A 23,317-nucleotide genomic window follows, 5' to 3' on the forward strand; every position below is an offset into this window, starting at 1 on the left:
TTTTAGTAAGTCCCGCTTGACTACAGCCCCCCCTCTGGGATTTCAGTTATTCCCACCCAACTGCATTCCTAGAGATTCACTGGACAGTTCCGGAAATCACATCCCATTTTGTGCGGCAGGTGGCGCTTCCTGCCCTCCTGCTCTGCCCTGCCCAGCCCTGGGTGGGAATCCTTCCCTTGCCCACTGTTTCCGTGCGGTATGCACTAGCCTCTTTTCAACCACTTGGTAGCTTGCTGTGTGATCAGGTCCTCTTCCATGGCTTTTAAGTGCTTGTGTTAAGTGGACCTCAGTTTACCTTCATCATGACCCCCAAAGCACAGGAGAAGATGCAAAGGAGCTTCCAGGGCATAAAGCACGGGAGGGCAGAGGGGTCTGGTACGATACGAAAGCACGACAGGGCCTATGGGTGTAGATGTTCTACAGGGGGTTTAGTGGTACATTTTCAGCTATCAGCCGAGTGTCTAGGAACACATCTCCCCGGAGAACAGAGAATCGGCTGTGCCAGCTTTTCTAGGATGCTCCATGTAACACGTTTGGCTCAAAAGCTAATATCCACTGAAAAATCCTAGTGTGGAGAGCTGCGTGTGAGAAGAGAATAATACCGAGGAGTGATATTCTACTTAAGGTGCCCCTGAGTCATTCACTGAAGACTATGTACGTACGTTGTTCACTGGAGATATCGGTGGCATCTCCCCTGGCTGTCCACAGCCTTATCTGTCTCTAAGGAACTTACTGTGAAGCAGCTGATCTGAATGAAAGATAATTCTTGTGTCTGTAGACCGCAAGGGAGTAGGTCAATCTGACATAATGAAGTTGACATTATTAGCTCAGGTGGTGTAAGGCAAAAAAAAAAAAAAATGTACATTTTATTTATAATTAAATGTTGTGATTTTCCCCCTTAGCTTTCTCTTCTGTAGGAATGTATTAGAATTATGTAGTAAACGTAGATATAACATTTGGAAAAGAATGATAGAGGTGGTTACCAAAACCCACCAGCCGCAGATTGCATCATATTGACAAGTCCAAAGTTAATTGCCTGGTACAGGCAGAGAATGATGTAGAAGTCAAATCTTTTGACTGTCTACCTGATGCTCTCTGCATTCATTGTTTAATAAGGTCCAGGTCATCAGTTAAAACTTTCAAAATTAATGTAAGAAACTTATAAATTGTAAGTATGTTTTAAGCTGAAATCCACCACTCTTTTTCATTATTCTGTTAAGAACAGGTGTATATTGAATCATTATAAATAATAATAACTAATCTTAACAAATTCTCTTTGTACTTGACTTAATGGTGCAGTTTCACAAATCAGAAAAATTCCCATAGAATTCAAATTCTGTTCACTCCAAAGGAGAATTGTGTGTGATGATGATCTTTAAAAAATGAACCTTGGTGCTATTACTGTGACTTTATGTGTGCAAGGCACGTTTTGATATTAAATTTTAGAAAGCTGATGTGCTCTCCTTTCCTCACTGAAGTGTAAGTCAGCTCTTCAATATTTGGAACATTTCAGGCAATGGCAGAAATGATGGCTGAAAACTATCATAATATATGGGCAAAGAAAAAGAAAATGGAGTTGGAATCCAAAGGTAATATTTTCTAGAAACCTCCATTAAAAATGTGTAGCTTAACTGCAGGAGCGTGTGATGCCGATGTCGTAATTAGTCCTCTTAGCATGAGCTTTATTATATCTTCATTTTATTAGAATGTTTCCACTGTGTCTATGCAAGGGACCCGGTGGAAATCCTATAATTTCCTGGCGACTAGTGTGTGTCTTCCTGTGTGTGTCTCAGAAGTTTGATGGCTTTCTTTAGCTGTTCTGTCACAAGCGTGCCTATAATTGCACTATATACGAGGGTCATGCTTGGTCACTAGCCCCAACTTAACCATCTTTTACCTCATGCCTGTTTCCCATCTCACATTCTTTCTTGGTCTAGTCTGCTTAACTAATTCCCTTTGCTCTGGCATTTATAGATTTGTATTTGCTATTTTGGGGCACTGAGTGCATGTCCAAATGGTTCATCTGTGTGTGTGTGAGTGTGAGAGAGAAACACACTCAAAGAACCAGCAGATACCTTTCTCAACCCTCCTCATCTCTTTTTATCATTCCCGTATCCGCTTGCAGAAACGAATCTGCTCTGGAGAAACTTCAGGAAGTTTCCCATGTTGCCTGTTGGGCTCACTGAGTCTTCAGTGGCCTCTCTTTGTCCTTGAACTTTCCCTTCTCGTTGTACTGGGTCGGCCGCGCAGGGCTGAGAGTCGCCGTCCCCTGCCCACATCCAGCAGTGACTTGAACAGAGCCCTGGATGCTGCTGTTTCTCCCTCGTGGGCGACTGCGATCGGCATGGGTGCCGTGTCTCACACACAGTCCCTGCACAATCGCGGTGTCAGTGTCCACAGTGGCGCCATCTTGTATGGCTTTCCTGAGTCAGCTGGGGTGTCCCAGGGGGACGGGTGCCTCGCCCGAGACAGGGAGGTGACAGCAGAAGTATGACGTGTGTCACCCGAGGCTCCTGTGTGTCCCCCTCTTGCTTTCCTCAGGAGGTGGGAACCACCCCCTGCTCGTGCCCTACGACACGCTGACAGCCAAGGAGAAAGCCAAAGACAGGGAGAAGGCGCAGGACATCCTCAAGTTCTTGCAGATCAACGGTTACGCCGTGTCCAGGTAACAGTGCCCGCCTCCGCCTCCTGGGGAAGAACGCGTCACCGAGCCCCCGCTGGAGTTAGGGACACACACGGACCTAGTGATCTGTTCAGAGCCTCGGCAGCCGGGCTCAACGTACAGGCTCTGGAGACAGGCGGGCGGCTGGCTGCTTCCACTTACGTGAGCTCCTTTCTCCAATTGTCCTGCGTCATCCATGGCGTCGGCAAAGCGCCTAGGCCCGCCTTCCATCACACAGCCCTGGAGCTGATTGCCACAGCGCTCTGCAGGTGCAGGGCCCTCCATTTAAATGAAAATCTCTTTTTCTCTGCCTCAAAGTACAAGAGTATTAGATAATCTTCAACATGGACACAAAAATTATATCCGTGGCATATTTGGGGGGCGGAGGGGGCGATGCCTGTCCTTGACCTTGGACTTAGAACCTGGGCACCGTGAGTTCTTTTGCTCGAGGCTAGCGGTCTACCACTTGAGCCACAGCGCCACTTCCTGCTTGGGGTTCTCTTGGTAGTTATTGGTAGCTACAAGCCTCATGGACGTTCCTGCCCGAGCTGGCTTTGAACCTCCATCCTCAGATCTCAGCCTCCCAACTAGCTAGGATTTACAGGCATGAGCCACCGGCTCCTGGCGTGGTTGTTATTTTTCAAGCAACATTTGCCCTCCTAAGAGACATGGTTTACCTGGGTTTCCACATTTCTGGTTTGCCACTCTAGAGGATTCAAGGACCTGGAACTGGACACGCCTTCCATCGAGAAGCGCTTCGCTTACAGCTTCCTCCAGCAGCTGATTCGCTATGTCGATGAAGCTCACCAGTATATCCTGGAGTTCGGTAGGCCAACCTCCGACTGCCATCTTCCCACCAAGTCCTCCAGGGTAGCCCTACCACACGCAGCTCACTGGCTGACATGGGGGTGCAGGGGTCTCATGGGGGTTTTGCTCTGACTGGCCTCCACATACGGGTCCCTTCAACATCTGCTACCTGAGTAGCTGGGATTACAGGCGTGAGCGGCCACACCCAGCCCTCTAACGCTTGTATCACACCATAGGCTGTCTTCTTCTCCATGTTTAGGACATAAGATTTTTATTAAGATCTATCTTGAAGAAATGGTATTTCTGTAGTTCCTTGAAGTATCAGACATTATTTGGCTGTGTACAAAGCTCTATCTTGACATATTTTATATGAGACAATCCCTAATAAGAATCTAGCCATTTTGCCTAATGTACTTGCCGAAATGAACTGAAAGGAAATTGTAGCTGCTAGAACTTCCCTCTACCAGCTATGGGGGAGGATGTTCTTCTGATATTCGAAAGTATTCTCTGTTTCCCGAGAAATATGACCCATGTTTATTTCTATGATTGGATAAAGGAGAGCTCCGTATGCTTAATTCTAATTGCAAGGAGAGTTTGGCCAAGCATAAAAGCGAGGTAGTTTCTTACAGTATTCTGAGATCTCTACTGGGAAGATTTACTAAAACCTCATGTCCGGTTCCAAGTTATTTAGCTCTCCCGCGTTTTCTGTGTACAGTCTCAGCTACTGTAGGTTCTCTTTCTCTCTTGCATCGGCTCAAACCTCTCTGTATGCCAGGCAGGGGTGGGAGGGGGGAGGGGCCCTTCCTGACCTCTGTGGTGTTCATGAAGTTCGTCCATTCTTTTTTTTTTTTTTTTGGCCAGTCCTGGGCCTTGGACTCAGGGCCTGAACACTGTCCCTGGCTTCTTCCCGCTCAAGGCTAGCACTCCGCCACTTGAGCCACAGCGCCGCTTCTGGCCGTTTTCTGTATATGTGGTGCTGGGGAATCGAACCTAGGGCCTCGTGTATCCGAGGCAGGCATTCTTACCACTAGGCTATATCCCCAGCCCCGTCCATTCTTAACTTTGAGTCATTTTTTAACCCATGGTGGGGGGGGGGGCAGGGAGGGAGACAGGCATGTTTTTGCTTCTCTCACATGGCAACGATCTCTTTGACGTGAGTCAGGCCTTCCTCTTCTTTCCCGGAATGCGAATTTGGCAACCTGAAATTAAAATTTCAGACACTGGCTGCCTGTCGTTTTTCAGAAGGTAATATTGAAATCGGAGGGCTTCGCTTGGAGCTATACTTAACTGGAGAGCAGGGTGAAGGCCTAGCTGAGTGTGTGAACTTATCCTCACTCTCCTGCCCCCACCCCCACCCCGGGGCGTATTTTCTTGACGGCTGCACTGTGTGTTGGGTTCCGGCTCTGACTCTGTTCCCAGCCTGTCCACAGCCTATGGGGAAGACGCGTGCTCCAACCAATAAGTGTGGGCTGTCCTCGCACCATTTATGTTTGGATTTGGGAATTCCTCACAGAAGCCCTCTTTGCTTAGGTGCACGGCAGAAGGGAGCCTGTATATCTTGGGGCGTACATCCTGGATCTGTGCAGTTTGGTGGGATAGTTCAGTGAGCAGTACATGTGAAGCCTTGCATGGTGGGTAACTATCTTGTCACCTTTGAACCTCAGCGTGTACCTAAAAAACTCTCTCTGTTCACAGACGGTGGCAGCAGAAGCAAAGGAGAGCATTTCCCTTACGAACAGGAAATCAAGTTCTTCGCCAAAGTACAGTATTTTGTACCTCGCACCGTCTTGCTAATGCTTCACCATGTGTTTGCAGTGCTGCTGGCATTGTTGGAGCTGTTCAGGCCGTCCATGTGCATTTCAACTATGAGTCATCTCGGGTTAAAAAAAATAATAACCGTCCTCCTTGTGTGCTGGCCTTGCTGCCGGCACGAGGCAGACTCCCCCCCCCCCCCCCCGCCCTCTGCCCGCAGACCTCCCCCCCCCCCCCCCGCCCTCTGCCCGCAGACGTCTAATGACTTAGAGCCAGAAGAAGTTCAAGTCAGTGTTCTAATTCCTTGGCGTCCGCGCGAGACTCAGAAGGAAGCTTCCTCCCTCCGAGCGTTTGTGGAGATTGTTATGACTTAATATTTTATGTGAACCTTGTGGCACAGAGGAGGATGTTAGCTCCTTGATCAATAATTCACAAATGACGTGTGGCCGCCATCATTCCCATTCGACAGATGCGGGAATCAGCCCCGGGGCGCGTTGGGTGGACACAGTGTCTCCCGTAGTTATTGTCCACGCGTATTGACGAGGACTTGCCGAGGTCGTGTGCCAGGGTGGGCACAACCGCCACTTCCTTTCAGCCGAGAAGGGAAGGAGGTGAAGGGTTGCAAAGAACTAGTTAATTAAGCTAATTGATCTGAGTTAATTCATCTTTGCTGCCCGGCGATCGGCTGTGATCTGGGTTTGCCATGAAGACGCAGTGCGCACCGCCTTCCAGTTACCTTCCAGTTCACCCGGTCACCTCCTTAGCCCCCTTCCTGTTTCTTGCCTTGACTGGGAGGGCCATTTGATACAAATGTAATCGTCCACAAATTAAGGGGGCGCTTCTGAAACGGCATGTGCATGGGATTCGGGGGGGGGGGGCATGGAAGCAGAGCTCTGCACACTCTGGGCCTCGGCTGCCTTTTATCCTCCACGAGTCAAGTCCATCATCTGGCTTCTTCTCCTTCCTTCCAGGTTGTTCTTCCCTTGATCGATCAGTACTTCAAAAACCACCGCCTGTACTTCCTGTCGGCGGCGAGCAGGCCGCTCTGCACGGGAGGGCACGCCTCCAACAAGGAGAAGGAGATGGTCACCAGGTAAGGAGCCGTAGCCTTCCGTCCTCCCTCCCGGTTCCGCCCCTAGAAGCCTTCACTGGACAAGGTCAGGGTCAGAGCAGCTGTGGGAGAGGCTGACTTTCTGCTGTCCTTGCCCGGCGTGGTAACGGTGGGCACAAGGAATGAAAGACCTTCCAACGCCTTACCCACGGGGCACCACCGCCGACACGGCAGCCCCAGCCATGGCCGGGACACAGAATTCCTCCAAGGAGTCTGCCAGACACGGGGCATCCCTGCCATGTCATTGTTCCGCCGGCGTGCACATTTCAGGAGGGCAAGCATCTCGTGTAGACAGACTTACGAATCAGGACACTTAAGGCCAGACTCGGAAGATAACGGAATACAGAAAAAAAAAGAATGTGCACGTCTAAAATCTCCCCTTGGGCTCCCAGGCTGCTTGCCACAGCCCCTGTGCTGTCGTGCGTGTGTCTGCCGTTCTACCACTGTGAGTCTGCTAGACGTAGGGGCTTGAGATGCGACCACCGGGGGAGTCCGCCTGTGCCATCTCACACCTCAGAGCCCACACCACGTTTACAGAACGTACCTGTACACGTTTATAGAACGTACCTGTACACATTTACAGAACGTACCTGTACACATTTACAGAACGTACCTGTACACATTTACAGAACGTACCTGTACACATTTACAGAACGTACCTGTACACATTTATAGAACGTACCTGTACACATTTACAGAACGTACCTGTACACATTTACAGAACGTACCTGTACACATTTATAGAACGTACCTGTACACATTTTCCGGAAAGGCGGGTGATGCACACAAAGCAGGGGAGCAGCGGGGGCCGCAGGCTCTCCCGGAGGGAGGAGGACCCAGACGCCCCCACCGGGAGCCCGCCGGCGGGGTGCGCTTCCTGGTGTGTCTCCTCCGTCGGCGGCCAGACGGGAGGCCACGCGGGGCCCGCCCTCCGCCCCCGTGGGCCGGGCTCCCTTTCGCCGGCCCTGGAGGGAGAGTGACGGCCCCTTGGCATGGCCCGCTCGGCCTTCCTGGACGCGCACCCATGCAATTCGGAAAGCAGAGGCGCCGAGTTCCTGGGAGACTCAGGGGGACACGGGGCCCGGGGGCCTCTCCCCCCTCCCGGCCCGGTGACCACGGGGCGTGGCTCGTGCAGGTGCCACTCGGTCGCGCACATCAAGAGAAGCTACGGACAGAGAACACAGGGGAGGATGCAAACGAACAGGCCCCGCCTCTCTCTCCCTTTTCCCTACTTTTCTCCTTCATTATTTCTTCTAGTCAGTGTCAGGCTCACCCTCGGAAGTATTAGCCACACAGGACCACACAGGAAAAAAACATGTACACCACAGCAAGCTGGACGCCTACCAGGCACACTTTTTATTTCTTAACTATATCCCAGCAAGGCTGGAAAGATGCTGCGAGCCCTACAACAAAGTGAAAAACAGAGATTCACTTATTTCCAACTCTCTATCCTTTTTTCCCCCCATAAAAACCAACTTGTTGTATGGGCTGTGCTTTTTTTATTCTCCAACTTAATCGACAGCGCTTTTTAACCCACGGTGACAGTCAAGAGCCTCTCGTAGCAGACGGGAAGGAAGTCTCTCTCCTGAGCTCCTGCCCGCCATTTCCTCAAGATTAACTTAGGCCACTTAAGGCACGTGGGAACGAGGTGAATCTGGAAGTAACTGACATACCAGAGCCTATGAGTATCAAACGGGAGTTTAACCTCAGAAGAAAATTCATAGGTTAAAAACACGGATTAGACGACTAAATTGTAGCGCGCGAATCCACAGAATGCCGTATGAATAGCCACTGAAATTATGAGACCCGTGAATACTAGCTTAAGAGAATGCCGGTGAGCAAATAAAATATGTGTTCCAATAATTCTAACCTAACTTAAGATATACTAAAACATTTACATATGTAGAAAAGTGATGGTGAGGGATGAATAAGTAAATACATTTAATTTCGGTTTCCAGTTATTTTTGAATCGTGTCTCACATGTTTGCCCAGGGTGGCCTCAGAACTGCCGCCCTCTTCCATCTACCTCCCATATGGCCGGGATTACAGGGGTACACCACTGTGCCCAGCTTTAAATTGAATTTCATCAGGTATGTCCTCCAAATTGGTAGATTTGTCTTACTCTCCGTCATTTGTTTTGTATGCTTTTTTTTGGTACTGGGGATCGAACCCAGGACGTTGCACTTACTAGGCAAGCGCCTTGCCACCGAGCTACATCGCAGCCCTGCTTTATACGTTTTTTAAAACGAAAAATAAAATCTAGTTCTCCACGAATTGGTGGGACAACAAGCAGTGACAACCTCACCCGCGTCACTGCGTGAGTGAATAAAATAATAAAAAGTCCCATACGCTCGTATATACAAGTCAACTAGAAAAAAGGAGCTAGCGGACGTTCGGGGCTGGCCCTGCCACCGTGAGTCAACCTTCTCACGCGTGGCAGCCACGCGGCGGCGATTTCCCTCGGTGGCTCGCGGTGACTGGAACGCGGCTACGACGCGGCGGCTCGGCGCGGTCCTGGGGCGGGATGCCGGCCCCCGCGGCTCTCCGCGGGCCCTCGCTGCGTGCCCTGCCCGCTGGCTTGCTGACCGCGAAGGATGAGATGTGCTCCGTGTCGTTGCGTGGCGAACCTTGAGCTAGGCTGGAGACGGGCCTGGCCGTGCGCCAGCCTCGAGGGGCATGGAGCCCTGTCGCCGGGCTTGGGAGGGGGCGGCGCCCTTCCGAACTGGCTCAGAGAGGTGGAGGAAGGTGGGGGGGGGGCTCCCTGGCAGGTGATCGTAACCCCACGAAGACAGGAGGGCGCGCCCGGCCGTGTAGGGCGCATGTAGGTCGTGTGGTAGAACACGCGCAGCACTGACAGCTCAGGCTCAGGCGGAAGGCCTGGGGTCGGGGCGGGGGTGGGGTGGGGTGGGGGGTCCGGGGACGTTGGGGAGGCTTGGCAGCGAATCACAGAGGAAGTGGACGGGAGGCTCCACGTGGCACTGAGGTTTCAACTCTGAAGTAGTTGGAACACTGCTGACTTCACTCACAGCGTTTAGGAAGAGCCAGCGTCCGGAAGAAGAGGCTAAGCGTGGCTAGGTATTTCTTGGTGTGTGGGTGAGTCCTTTGGCTGGACGTAGTCAGCCGGTGGTTGGAGATTGGCTAAAGTTTATAACCAACAGTAACGTCTGTCCAGGAATGAACCCCGCCCCCCGAGGATAGTCCAAGAGGAGAGAGGAGAATCAATCACGTGTCTTTTGCGAAAGCCTGACCTTCTCTTAAGTGGAGGTGTTGCTGTCAGACTCCCAGCTGTTGTAACACTCGAGTCTGGTTGAATGAGACAGTTCTTAGGATGAACGCTCGCTGTCGATTACAGGGAGCCCAGGTGCTCATCCGCTCCAGGTGTGATCCGTCTCTTAAGAGTGTCCAACCCTTGCTTGTTGAGTTAGCACTCACAGTGCTCATCTAGGAGCCCAGGACATTAGGGCTCCGGAGCAGAGGTGCTCCGGGTTATTGCCTTGTCTTTTTGTTTTGTTTTAATGATATCAGAAAAGCCCTCCATCACTGAGCTCAAGTCTGACCTCAGTTGCCCTCAGTTCGTAAGCCACAGGAAGAGTAGCTTGCGAGAGGGAGTAACAGGAGCACAGTGTAGTCTATACGAGCATAGAAAGTTCACGATGAGATGATGTGTGACTTCATAGATTCCCGATAAAGATGGATGCCCGGCACTGGCGGCTCGCACCCGGAATCCTAGCTACTCAAAAGGCTAAGATCTAAGGACCATGGTTCAAGATCATGGATCATAGCCAACCCGGGCAGGAAAGTTCACGAGACTCTTACCTCCAACCAACCGCCCAGTAAAAAGCCAGAAGGGGAGCTGTAGATCGAATGTTAGAGCAAAAATTATTATTTTTTTTCCAAATTTTTATTATTAAACTGATGTACAGAGAGGTTACAGTTTCATACGTTAGGCATTGGATACATTTCTTGTACTGTTTGTTACCTTGTCCCTCATACCCCCCTCCATCCTCCCCCTTTCCCTTTCCCCCCCTGAGGTGTTCAGTTCACTTACACCAAACAGTTTTGCAAGTATTGCTTTTGTAGTTGTTTGTCTTTTTTTTTACCCTGTGTCTCTCAATTTTGGTATTCCCTTTCAATTTCCTAGTTCTAATACCAGTATACACGGTTTCCAATATACTCAGATAAGATTACAGAGATAGTGTAGGTGCAACCACAGGAAGGTGAAAAATTCTTAAGGATACTTCCTAGGCCCTGAGTTCAAGCCCCTGTATCAGCACACACACACACACACACACACACACACACACACACACACACACACACAGATTAATGCCCCAAATTGTAAGTACTGAGGGTGAGGGATCTAATTCCTAACCTTACACATGATAGCAATTTCTGTAGGCTAGGATCTTAGAAATACTCTGCTCCGCTGACAGATTTTCCGTAGCTCCAGATTTCCCCGGGGCATTTATGGATGAACGTTTTCTGGGCGAAAGCTACCGCATGCCCTGTGTCCTTCACTTCCACTAACAGATGAACGCACGTGGGTGCTGGAGCGAGCTCCGCCGGCCAGGGCTTCCCGGACGAGCGGTCACAGGTGTGACCCTCAGCCCCCCTTTCCGTGTGTGCCCTGGGTCAGGTGGCTCTTGGGAGGGGGCTCTCCGGGGAGGGGGGTGCGGCAGGCCTGGCATGGGCGAGGGAGGGGAGCCTCTTCCAGCTGGAGCATCTGGGCACCCGCACATCCCGGTCCAGGCCCCACAGGGCGGGCAGGAGGTAGACCAGCAGTGGACTTGCCATTGCTCTAGGTGATACGCGTGCGATTTCCTCAGTAACTGTTGCTTCTGACTTCACTGGATTTGGGTCTGTGCATTGAAAGGCAGAGAAAGGGGACATCCTGTAATAAAACCATACCAAGACCTACAGTAAGGGTTTATGGCCAAAGCACTATACATTGTTAAATAATGACGATATTTTAAAAAATGTAGACACCCTATGGTTCATAAGATTACATTTTTCTCTTGTGGTATTTCAGTAGTTCTCTTCCCATGGGTGCATACAGATTGCTTTTGTATTAATTAGCTTTGCTTTCAGTTTTTTTTTTGTTTCTTATAATATGTGCTTTTTTAACCATGTTTGTTAAAGATATGCACTCAAAGACTCTTTTCGTTAATATCTTTATCCACATTCTGCTCAGAGAATTGATTCTTTCTGCGTGACATCATGTTGCTTTGTTCTGGCTCATATATCAGCTGTTTTTCTCCCCCCCTTCTTCTTTTTGTTAATTTTTCTTTTGTAATTTCTCCTTGTCTTTTCTACCTGCCCTCCCTTCCCCCCTTCCCCTCTCTTTTGTTTTTCTTTTGTCTTCAGCCTATTCTGCAAACTTGGAGTACTTGTCAGGCATAGGATTTCACTATTTGGTAAGGAGACCCTTGAAACACAATGACTGGCGTGGCCTTCACTTGGTTTTCTTTGCCATTTCTGCACTGTGTTGCGTGCGATGTTGCATGAACGCATGTTTGCATGGCTGCATGCATGATTGCCAGAGGCCAAGACATGTTCCTCGAGGTTAATATGGAGTAGGAAGCTGCGTTACCTACGGTAAAATGCCGGGCTGCGTACTTTGGGTGCCGGTCTGACAAGTAATTGAAAAGCCAAGGGGTGTGTAACTAAGAGCAAACGAATGAAAGCGAGGAGTTCTGCCACATTTGATTCCAAGAGCGAGACCACACCAGGCTCTCGGATTTCCATTTGCTTATCTCTGCTCGATTAATTGCTGAGCTCTTATCAATCAAAATTTAAAGTGCACTTAGTTATTTTTAAATGCTCTTGAGTACAAGAGGTGCATGTCTACTGTATTCCAAATTTTGAAGCTTCGTAGCTGGGCAATGGAGCCAAGGGGCTTCACATGGCCAGAGTGACTTTTCTCACAACACTCACCCTCCAGTCAGCTTCTCTGTGTGTGGGGGGGCCCCAGGACCGGAGTCTGGGCTGGAGAGCACCTGCTTGCAGGCAGCCAAGCGGCTGGCTGGCCACACACTTTCCCTGCTGGGTGGGTGGGTGGGTGGGTGGGGGGGTGCTGGGGGGATCTAGAGCAGCTGGCAGACCTCATGGCTGTCATCTTCTTGCATTCGGTTTCATCAACTGCCGTGGCAAATTGGAGATACTCTGCTCTATAGGTTTTTAGAGACTGTTGGAAAAAATTAGTAATAGAACATATGGAATATATTTGGTAAATGAGCTCAACCATATTGTGCCCCAAACGAAACAGTAAACACATTAAGTCATTTCTGCAGAAGCCATAATGAGTAAATTGAGCACCGCACACACACACACATGCGTGCACACACGCCCGCACACACGTGCACACACAGTCTTTTAAGGTCTTTGCACTGCAGTATTTATAAATGGAAAATTCTTGGAATAGCTAGCTAATGCTTTACTCTTTGGCTTCTATTTGCAATATTTGATTCTCTTAAACATAGTAGTTAAAACTTGCATTTCATATTTTTACATGACTAATTTTTAGTTATTTAAGTACAGGGAGGCAATGGTCTTTAGAATGATTTTCATTTGGATGACTTTTGTTCATTTCCTTTCAATAGTGAGCAATTCCCCTAGAAATTGACAACATTATTGCCTACGCTTTAACTTCCCTGGAATGCCGCTGGATTCAAACACTCTTCTGTCTTCAAAGCATATATCTCTGCCTGGGCCTTATTTCTCAGGTTCAGTGTTTTATATTTACTTATGAGGTTGATAACATTTTCTCTTGTATCATTTCTAGCTTCTTAACTTGGTATCCTATTATTTTCCTATATTGTATCTATAACCATCATTTCTCTTTTCAGATTTTTTAGGTATTTCACATAAGTTACACAAATCATAAGAACAATTTGATGAACTTTTACATACACAATCAGTCATTTAAGCATGGCTTAGGTCGAGACAGAACATTTCCAACATCCCCAAAGCTCCCCTTCTGCCATTTTCCCAATTATTTGAGGAACCACATGGGCATTTCCATTGCCACAGATTAATTTTACTTGCTCTTCTATTTTCCTTACAAATTTCATCCAGGGGTTTGGTAACTGATGACAAATCTGTAATACAATTTGTGGTTCATTCTGGGGAAGAAGAACTGGATATCAGCCTTCATTTCATCTTTAAGTGATCCTAATATTCCATTTAGCTATTGTATTTTCAATCCACTTACCCTTTTTTATTCTCAAAATGATGTGCAGAGGGGTTACGGTTACACAAGTCAGGTAATAAGTACATTTCTTTTTGAACAGTGTCACCTCTCCCTCCAAACGCTATTATTCTAAATAAGGATTTGTTAGACACCTATTATGTGGTTTTACATAATTTTATACTTTCTTTTATTATTTAAGTGTCTATTGTTTCAGATTTTCTCTAGCATTTGCTTTTAAAATGATAAACTTGATCAAATGAATGCTCTAATACAGACATGTGTAATTAGTAGAATCTTTAAGTTTTAAGCACTTAAACACGATATGTTATGGTTACCTTACCTTAGAATAATATGTTCTCCCGAGGGAGTAGAATCCTTTGTATCTGAAAACCGAGGTGGAAGTTTTATTTATGTATTTACGCATTTATGTAGTCATTCCTTCCTTCCAGGCTCTGGCTACAATTTGCCAGCCCCTCTCCCTGAGTTTTTGTGCTCAAGGCTAGTGCTCTACCCCTTCAGCGACAGCTCCATTTCCAGCATTTTTCTGATGAGTTGGAGATAAGAGTCTCATGCATTTTCCTGCCTAGACTGGCTGTGAGCCGCAGTACTCAGATCCCAGACTCCTGAGCAGGATTATAGGCATGAACCACTAGCATCTGGACTGGAAAGTCTTGTTTTGGAAAAGTAATTCTTTAAATGATTTAGACAAAGGACTGAAATTGCTTAAGCTCCCCCCATATTTATGGTAGGTTAAAAACCAAGATTTATTTGATATATCAAATCTAATATGCAGTTATATATATTATATACTGAAGTGTTCTAGAAATTGGAACCTTGTAACTTGCGTAAGGGATTCCCATTTTGACTGGTTAGACGTGTTTAGATCTTGCTTGGATAAATCAAATAACAATACAAAGCAAACGTGGCTATGAAGTAGAGGTACAATGATTACAGAATGGATCAGAAGTGATGTAGTCCAAGTGTTTGCTTGTTAATTTGTCGATTATCTTAGCCTTCATTTTGTTAAATGAGAGACCTAAGAGCACACATCGGTGCCTGCGTGTGTCCTCCTGTTCATCTCACTCCTTTCCCTGTCCCTTGATAGGCTGTCATTTTTCTGCCTTCGGACTACAGTCAAACAGATACCAAAATGTGTTAGGTGTTTTCTGTACAACCTTGGTTTAAAAATGATGACCCCGCCTAAGAATGCATCGAAGCATCATTGAGAGTTGCGTTTAACCAAGAAATGCTTGGCGACAGTGAGCGCAAGTTGATGACATATCGCTAGGAATTGGAGACAAGAGAGGAGACATACAGTAGGGGGAGACCAAGCCCCTGCCCCGCGGGAGGCAGCCGGGAAGCAGCTCTGCGGACTTGCTCGTTAGCCCAGGTGGCAGTGGTGGGAATGGAAGCGATTCATGCTTCTAGTCAAGACTGAAACACTGTGCACACACACGAGCCGTGGTGATGGTACGTCATGGGAGGTTTAGTTCGAGAGGCTCCCAAATTGTGCCTCTGCCTCCAAACCTTACCTGTAGTGGAAAAGTTTTCCTGACGCCTGAAGTTAAAAGAGTTTCAACATTTGGACCTCCTTGTGAATAACTTATATATCTTTGCTCTACTCTAAAATATTTCCTCTGCGTTGAAACATATGATCTAAGGAGGAAAAGATCAGTGCACCTCACCTCTTCTTTAAGAAGCTGGAGATAACGAATTTGGAGGGCTTTGGATCTCCAGATTTGGAGATGAGACTCTCTTAGACTGGTCAGCCTTGGCGGCCCCTGGGCCTTGGTTCTTAGATCTCAGCCTCTTGGGTAGCTAGGATTCTAGGCAAGCACCACCAATGCCCAGCTTGAATCTTTGATGTAGAGACCTCTAAGAATATTTGCCATCAAGCCAGCTCTGGTTTGGTGGAGCGTCTCTACAATGAGCCTGAAACTCAGTACGACTGATACAACTGCATGCTAGCTGGCAGAGATGTTTGTCACACAACATAGGCAGTACGGTGTGTTAAAAGGAAGAAGTAGGCTTTATTACACTTTTCCCCCATGGGTGAGCATATGTCCCTAATTTAAACCAGTGCATGAAGCAGTGTTTGGAAGAATTTTGGAAGTAATGCTAAAATCCAGACACAGAATTCTTTCATCTGGTGCCTCTCCATCATGATGAATTAATGGATTCGGTTATATCTTCTGGGGTCTCCTCCCCAAACCATCCAGGTATTTAAACGATGACTGCTGTTCTCTATTAGGACATACTGAAAATTTAATACATGCTTGCTCTGTCTCTAGCAAGGTTGAGAGTGTGTTTAGTTTGATAGGAGATCTATAATGAAGGGAAAAATCCCTTAACTACTAAGAAACTCAGCCTCATCCAATCTGCTTCTATTTCCTAATCATTGTTATTTAAAACTGAATGATCACTAAGGTCTTTCTAGATTTAACCAGCATATCCTACAAAAGAGCCCACTCCATAAAGAGATATGAGTAATATTGGAATCAGATATTTATAATGAAAATAGTATCCAAAAGTAATTGTAGAAGAAGGGAAACATTTCTATTTCTTTCTGTTGAACATAGCATCATTGGGGGACATTTCCTGACTTTAAGACCCATGAGTAGCATATGCAATAAACCAAGATGTGCTCTCCATTGGACTGAAATTTCTCACTACATTAGAGAACCAACAAATACTTTTTCTAGTATGATGGACTTGAGAAATCCCGAAGCCATTGACATTCTTCAGTTTCTGTCTGTGCCTTCAGTATTTTGAGAGAACGTTTTTATCTTCTAGCATAATTTTATTTCTCATGATCCACAAGGCTTCTGACACAATTAGCCATTTATTCAAAGGCCACAATGAGACATTATTTCAAGAGCCGTGTTAGAAAAATAGGGAATAAAAGTTAGAATATTTGCTGTCATTGTTTCCAGAGAACCTTCTGGGAATCACAGTATTTCACATTCCAAGACAGAAAGTGGCTCCCGAGAGTAAAATCTGTGACATGGGAGAATTCCTGAGCTACATAAACCGACGTGAAAAACAAAACAAAACAAGCAGGTTAGGATTAAGATACAAGACAGTCTTTTACATTTTATACTAAATGTTCTTCAGGACTGTTACTTTAATTGTTTAGCGCATTGTATTGCAGGATTATCACAATGGGATTTGAAATCCAGTGTGATCTCAATTATGTAGATTATGTGCTGTGTGCACATGCACACACACACATACACATACACATTCTTACACACTGGTACAGACACACAATCTTGAAAACAACCACTCTAGAGGGAGGGACTCAGCACTACTTTCAACCGATCCAAGCCCTACTTCTTACATATTTCAAGATGCTGTCTTGTATGCTGAGTTTGGGCTTAATGGTTTATTATTGTGTTCCCACCAAATTCAAGTACCCCGGGGACTACTGTATTTTATTACTTCTGTTATTATCAAAAGTGCCTAGGATTTCAGACTTAATTTTTGAAATAATTAAACGAATAACATGTTCAAGGGCTATACTAGAAGTCTTGGGGAAGGCAGTGCCAATATCCAGGGAAATTACAAGTTCTGCCTTTCCACTCATTTTTCCCTTTATTAATACTGGAGATTCTGAAATTTGAATATAAATGGGGAAGTTTCTGAAAACACTCTTAGCATCTCAGTAATAAATATCTTTTCTTTTTTGTATCATCTCTCCAAATGTCCACGTTCTAAGACAATTACTAATTTGCATGTCTATTTTAGTCATATGTTATTATCTTATATGTATTTATTTCACTTTAGTCATTTATTATTATTTCTATTTTTACTGAGGCAGAATCTCACTATGTAGCTCAGGCTCTCTTGATTTCACAATTCTCTTACATCAGCCTCCATACTGCTAAGATACAGGCTGTCAACCATCTTACCTGGCTAGTTAGGACACATTTTGTGAATAAACACTATAACATGCTCAAATGTTATATAAAAATATGTTGAAGTAAGCCTTATTACTCCCAAAGACCCAGGAGATGACTCTGTGGTGTGTGTGGTTTATGATGACATTACAGAATGGGGAACTGATCGTTTAAAAACATATTGTAGTGGTCAAAATTACTGGGGATTTATTATTTCATTCACTTTCCTCTTTGAGTACCCATCACAAAGAAAAAAATATGCATTTCTTCCACCACCCCTATTTCCATCCTTCCGATGCAGTGCGCCCTCTGATGTGAACGGGTCTCACATAATTTGGGGGGCAGAGTTAGTACCATTTCACACCTCTCCTATGGGCGATCACCACTTCTGCGTCTGATACTATCTTGACACGCTGGCTCCACACTTCCTTTTGGCCAAGGAAATCACTTCATCTTGCTGTGATAGAAATCAGGCTGACGAGTGTTCATCCTCAGGCAGTTTAATGAGTTAAGAAAGCAGAGCCACCTGGAGGAATTAAAATGGAATTGAATGTTTAGACATGTAGCCCTCCCCCCCCCCCATCTCGTGAGGGCTGTGTGTTCTTGTGGGGAGGACAGTGCATTGGAAGAGTTCGGCTAAGCCTCAGCTTTGTGCGATGCCTCTGAACGCTTCTCGGGCATGCCAGCTATTTGGTAAGACATGCTGTATTTGCTTTTCTACTTACATTGCATCACCACTTGAAAGAAGAAGAAAAAAAGTGCATGATTTAAACTTTGATTACTAAAAAGCCGTTTGAATGATTAGTGATTTGTGCCACTGGCCAACATTTTTTTTTTTTATTGGCCACACAAATATCAATAGGAAAGAAGAATGGTAAAGAAAAATAAATCCTCAGGGCAATTTATACAGCATTTGTTTTCCCTTTAGGAAACGACGCCACATCAATTGTCAACTGTCTTCACATTTTGGGTCAGACCTTGGATGCCAGGTAAAAGGACACATTTGTATCTGCATCGATTAATAATGGTAGATAATTTCTTTGAAGTACCCAACGTCTTGAGTCTGTTATGGGGTTGTAATCAGAGATTTCAGCACAGGGAGAAGGAAGCATTGTTTGGAAGTGACCGACGCGGTCACTTACAATGCTTGAATTGCCCCTTGAAGCCATACCTTCAGTTCATGTACTACCCAGGATAATCTGAATAAAATCCCTAACGTGCCTGCCCAGAACATCCCCTAGTATTCTTTGATGTCCCCGCCCCCCCCCATTCTTGTAGTTGGGGCTTTGCTGAGGTCTTTTCTCGGACAGATGGAAAGAGGGGGACGCCACCCTGTGCCCTCTGTTTCCTACGAGGAATAATGGCACCAGGACGTCGCCTCTGTGCCCAGTTCGGCCTTGGTGGGCTTTGTTGCCATTTTCCCGAATGGTTCCCGGGGCTCGAGAGGGCTGGAGAGAGCGGTGTGAGGGCCGATCTGCTTTCGGGGTGAAGCAGCGAGGGGCGGGAGGGTGTGGGGATGGAGAGGGGAGCGTGGCCTGTGGCAGGGCGGCGGGAAGGCCCACGTCCTCCCCCTCCGTCGCCCGCCTTCCCAGGACGGTGATGAAGACCGGCCTGGACAGCGTCAAGAGCGCGCTCCGCGCCTTCCTGGACAACGCGGCCGAGGACCTGGAGCAGACCCTGGAGAACCTGAAGCAGGGCCAGTTCACGCACACGCGGAGCCAGCCCAAGGGGGTCACGCAGATCATCAACTACACCACCGTGGCGCTGCTGCCCGTGCTCTCCTCCCTGTTCGAGCACCTCGGCCAGCACCAGTTCGGAGAAGACCTGATGCGTACGTAAGCCTCCGCTTCTGCCATCACGGGGAGTGTGACCCACGCGCGCGCACCTGGTGACATACACGTTGCTTGTTTCCATGCGGTGGAAGGTCCCATCCCCCCCCCCACCTCCCTCCGCGGCCCCTTTCCACGTGGCTTCTCGGGTGTGGTCGCACCTTCCAGTGTGCCTGCCACGTGAAGTGTTTTCTAGTCATTTCTGGCTCCTGCAGCTGGTTCCTCAAAGCCGGAAGCAACAGGGAGGCAAAGCCCAGGTCTCGAGCGTGGGCCTCCGTTTGCGGCAGGGCTCCCGGGACCTGGGAGACACAGGGGTTGCTCGGTATTTGCGGGGACTGAGCTGACGTGCGGGCTGGGTCTCAGTTAGGAGTGAACCGGTCCCCTCAGTGCCCAAGTGGGAGTGGAAAGCGAACACGATGACACGGGCGTGGGAGCCGATGGGACCCCACCTTGGCGGACGTAAGCGTGGAGACCTCGCCCAACCCCTCGATAGCGGCCCCGTGTTATCCGGGGGCTAGTCTCCGCTTTAACCGGCGTGATCTCTGCTCGTGGCCAGGGTGTGCGTGGAAACAGGTCGTGGACAGGAACGAACGCTTCATTGATGTCAGCTCTACCTTTGTGATGTCTTTTATTGGTTTAATGTGGTTTTCAAGCACCAAACGCTGGCTTGCTTTGAACGTCAGGCGATGTGAGAAGGAACTACCAGACAGCTCCCCCTAGTTATTCTCATTTGAGAAAACATGTTATAGATAACGGACTTACAATGAAAAGACACAGCCCGTATGTACTTTCCATGTGACAAAAGAGGCAGCCCGTAAATACCTTTGGAATAAGAGTGAGAAAATTACCTCTGTGTCCCCCCCCCCCCTCTCTGGTTCTTCTGTGCATCGTTTTGTTACTGGAAAAAAACTCTATTTTCTTACTTTGAAAAAAATTACAAAGGGATTGTTTCTGGGAATGCTCTGAGTGATTGCGATGCATTCAGAATCTCTTCAGTTCCCTTTATCAAAGAAAGCACGTTGACGGAAAGGGCCTTTTTAAAAAATATATTCTATTCAATCCATTCTTATTTTCCCTTGCCAAAAGGATACCATGCTAGCACGCCTTTGATAAGCACTCCGTTAGGTGATAGAGCACGTGATTGTTTTTCCAGCGAGATTCTCTTTTGCCCCCCAGTGGAAGACGTGCAGGTGTCTTGCTACAGAATCCTCACGAGCTTGTACGCCCTGGGAACCAGCAAGAGCATTTACGTGGAGAGGTGAGGACTGGAACGCTTAGCGTCACGTCAGTAGCAAGTCCGTGCGCGCACCGTACTTACTGTCTCTAGCGCCTTTCTTTTCTAAAAAAAATAAAAAGGAGAAAGTGCTGTGGCTTCGGTGAAGCGGGGGAGAGCTTTGCTTTTGAAGAACGCGTGCGTTCCCGCCGCGGGCTCGGCGGATCTGGGGTTGGGCGGAGGTTGAGCTGGGCGATCCCGCGCGGCGCGGCCGCGCCTCCCTCGCGCGGGGGGAACAGGGCGTGCGTGTCCCCTTGCAGGCAGCGCTCGGCGCTGGGCGCGTGTCTGGCGGCTTTCGCGGGCGCCTTCCCCGTGGCGTTTCTGGAAACTCATTTGGACAAGCACAACGCCTACTCCATCTACAACACCAAGTCCTCCCGGGAGAGGGCAGGTAACGCGGGGCACGCGCGGCGGGAGGCGCCAGGCCGACGGGGGGGCGGTGCGCGCGTGGCGTGGCGTCGCGCGGTCCCGGGGGGCTGATTTCCACCCCGGGGCTGTTTCTGCGCGTGGCCTTCGCCGGGCATTCTGTTATTTTAGGGGGCTGTGTACGACTCCCCTAACATTTGCGAGAGAAAACCTGATTGACTGCTTCTGGGTCAATGGCCGTAGACAACACTGTCATAAGACAAAGCAGTCGGTCAGTGTGGACCCGGTGTCCACGCCCCTCCCCGGGAGCTTTCTCGTGAGGTCCACGGCCGCGTGTCACGCAGGAGGGGGGAATAATAAAGAATGTCAGGGCAAAAAGAAAACCCTGTTTCATGAAGAACATCTGGAGTCCAAAGGAGGACCCAGAACTCTGTCCCATGTCTGATGCATGCAGGGTCAGGGGTCAGGGAACCCCATGATGCCCGTGATGTATTTGTGACACACGCATGTGCGCGCGCGCACACACACACGCGGTGCCCGTTCGTTGGTCCCCCGCTGAACGTGGTCTGTCGTGCCCGTGCTTCCCCAGCGCTCAGTTTGCCGGCGAACGTGGAGGACGTGTGCCCCAACATCCCGTCCCTGGAGAAGCTTCTGGGGGAGATCGTGGAGCTGGCGGAGTCCGGGGTCCGCTACGCGCAGGCGCCGCACGCCATGGAGGCCGTGCTGCCCATGCTGTGCAGCTACGTGTCCCGGTGGTGGGAGCACGGCCCCGAGAGCAACCCCGAGAGGGCGGGCACCTGCTGCACGGCCCTCGGCTCGGAGCACATGAACACGCTGCTGGGCAACATCCTGAAGATCATCTACAACAACCTGGGCGTCGACGAGGGCGCGTGGATGAAGCGGCTGGCAGGTACGGCCCGCACGAGGCCACGGCGGGGAGCACGCGTGGCGGGGGGGGGGGCGGGGGCGCGAGCGAGGGGGGAGAGGACGCCGGCTGGACACAGTCACAGTACTCTGGGAGCGCGGGGGAGACGGATTGGGGTGACGGGGGAATGAGTGACTCCCACTGTGCGCATAAATAAATGGACACAAGGAGAGGAAAAGGGTCGGGAAGCGTGGAGTCACGACTCTGTTTCATGCCCTAAACCATTTGGAGTACAGAAAATTAGAACTTTCCCACCCGGCATTATTCATGTTTTCTTCTGTGCTCAAAAAAAATCCCACCCCCCCCCAAACCCCAACGTGATTCTTTCTGTCACACTGGTTTTTATATATATAGATGTAATCAGACGTGGGGTAATTCATCACTACCTTTAAGGAGACGTTTCCCTGATTGGGTAACGTGGACAAGATCAACGCTTAGTAATTAGTAAAAAGCCGACGGTTGTGCAGGTGAAGATAAACAGCCAGTGTGTCTGCGTTTTGTATGGCGATGATCAAGAAGTCGCCTGTTTCACGGTGACGTTTGCCTACGACCGCTGCAGGTTTATACTGAAATCTTTTTTTAAAGCATTCTAAACACCCAGCCACTGCCGTGTGGTTAAGCAGGCGTTGGATGTTTTCAGACCAGAATTAAACTTTAGAACCGAAACTGATGACCAGAACTGTTAGGAAATAACAGTCCAATATTGGACTGGACTTTAGGTGAAAACAATGGATCTCCACCAGACTAATTCTTGAACTAGCCCTTTTCTTTCTACTCGAAACTAGGTGTTGATTTTTTTTTTTTAAAAAAGCACATGAAATTCATATTCAGTAATTGGTTTTGAGCATGAACGGGGCCAGGGCAACCACGGTGAGCTGGGTTCTGCCCTGAAGGCGGGAGAGTGCTGTTCGTTCACGCAGCGACTGTCACGGTGACCTGTCCTTCCTCGCGAGCAGAACGCTAACGTCGGTCTCCCAACAGTGTTCTCCCAGCCCATCATCAACAAAGTGAAGCCTCAGCTCTTGAAGACGCACTTCCTGCCCCTGATGGAGAAGCTGAAGAAAAAGGCGGCCATGGTGGTCTCTGAGGAAGACCATCTGAAAGCCGAGGCCAGAGGGGACATGTCGGAGGCCGAGCTCCTCATCCTCGATGAGTTCACCACGCTGGCCAGGGATCTCTACGCCTTCTACCCGCTCCTGATTCGATTTGTGGACTATAACAGGTACACCCCCCTCCCCCGGGCCGCTCGTACCCCAGCCAGCCACAGCCTCGCTCGGCTCATGGCCTCTATTGAATTGTTTCCGTCACCGATGGGACCCGAGCTTGCTCGTGGGTAGGTTGGGAATTGCATTCTGAAGTGTCCTGCCTTTGGCAGACAGAGACGTTCCAGTTAGGATGTTTGCATGCTCTAGCTGTCTTAAATGTGCACTAAGATGAATCACTGTGGTGATTACTGTGGTAACCACTGTGGCCAACACAGTAAACACGGGTGGCTTTGGTGATG

At 48.5% G+C, this 23,317-nt stretch overlaps 1 protein-coding gene across 1 annotated transcript in view; it reads left to right on the plus strand.

The window, feature by feature from the left end:
- Window positions 1–23,317, plus strand: part of Ryr2 (ryanodine receptor 2) — a 285,298-nt gene that overhangs the window by 201,304 nt on the left and 60,677 nt on the right. The window contains 12 exon segments of the mRNA XM_048367485.1: window positions 1,514–1,589; window positions 2,542–2,665; window positions 3,373–3,488; window positions 5,165–5,229; window positions 6,193–6,314; window positions 11,697–11,746; window positions 18,349–18,409; window positions 19,013–19,251; window positions 20,426–20,507; window positions 20,783–20,913; window positions 21,478–21,798; window positions 22,795–23,035. Of these exon segments, the coding sequence (XP_048223442.1) occupies window positions 1,514–1,589; window positions 2,542–2,665; window positions 3,373–3,488; window positions 5,165–5,229; window positions 6,193–6,314; window positions 11,697–11,746; window positions 18,349–18,409; window positions 19,013–19,251; window positions 20,426–20,507; window positions 20,783–20,913; window positions 21,478–21,798; window positions 22,795–23,035 (1,628 nt within the window).

Source organism: Perognathus longimembris, chromosome 18 (genome assembly GCF_023159225.1).
Source record: "Perognathus longimembris pacificus isolate PPM17 chromosome 18, ASM2315922v1, whole genome shotgun sequence".
In the NCBI taxonomy this organism is placed as follows: domain Eukaryota; kingdom Metazoa; phylum Chordata; class Mammalia; order Rodentia; family Heteromyidae; genus Perognathus; species Perognathus longimembris.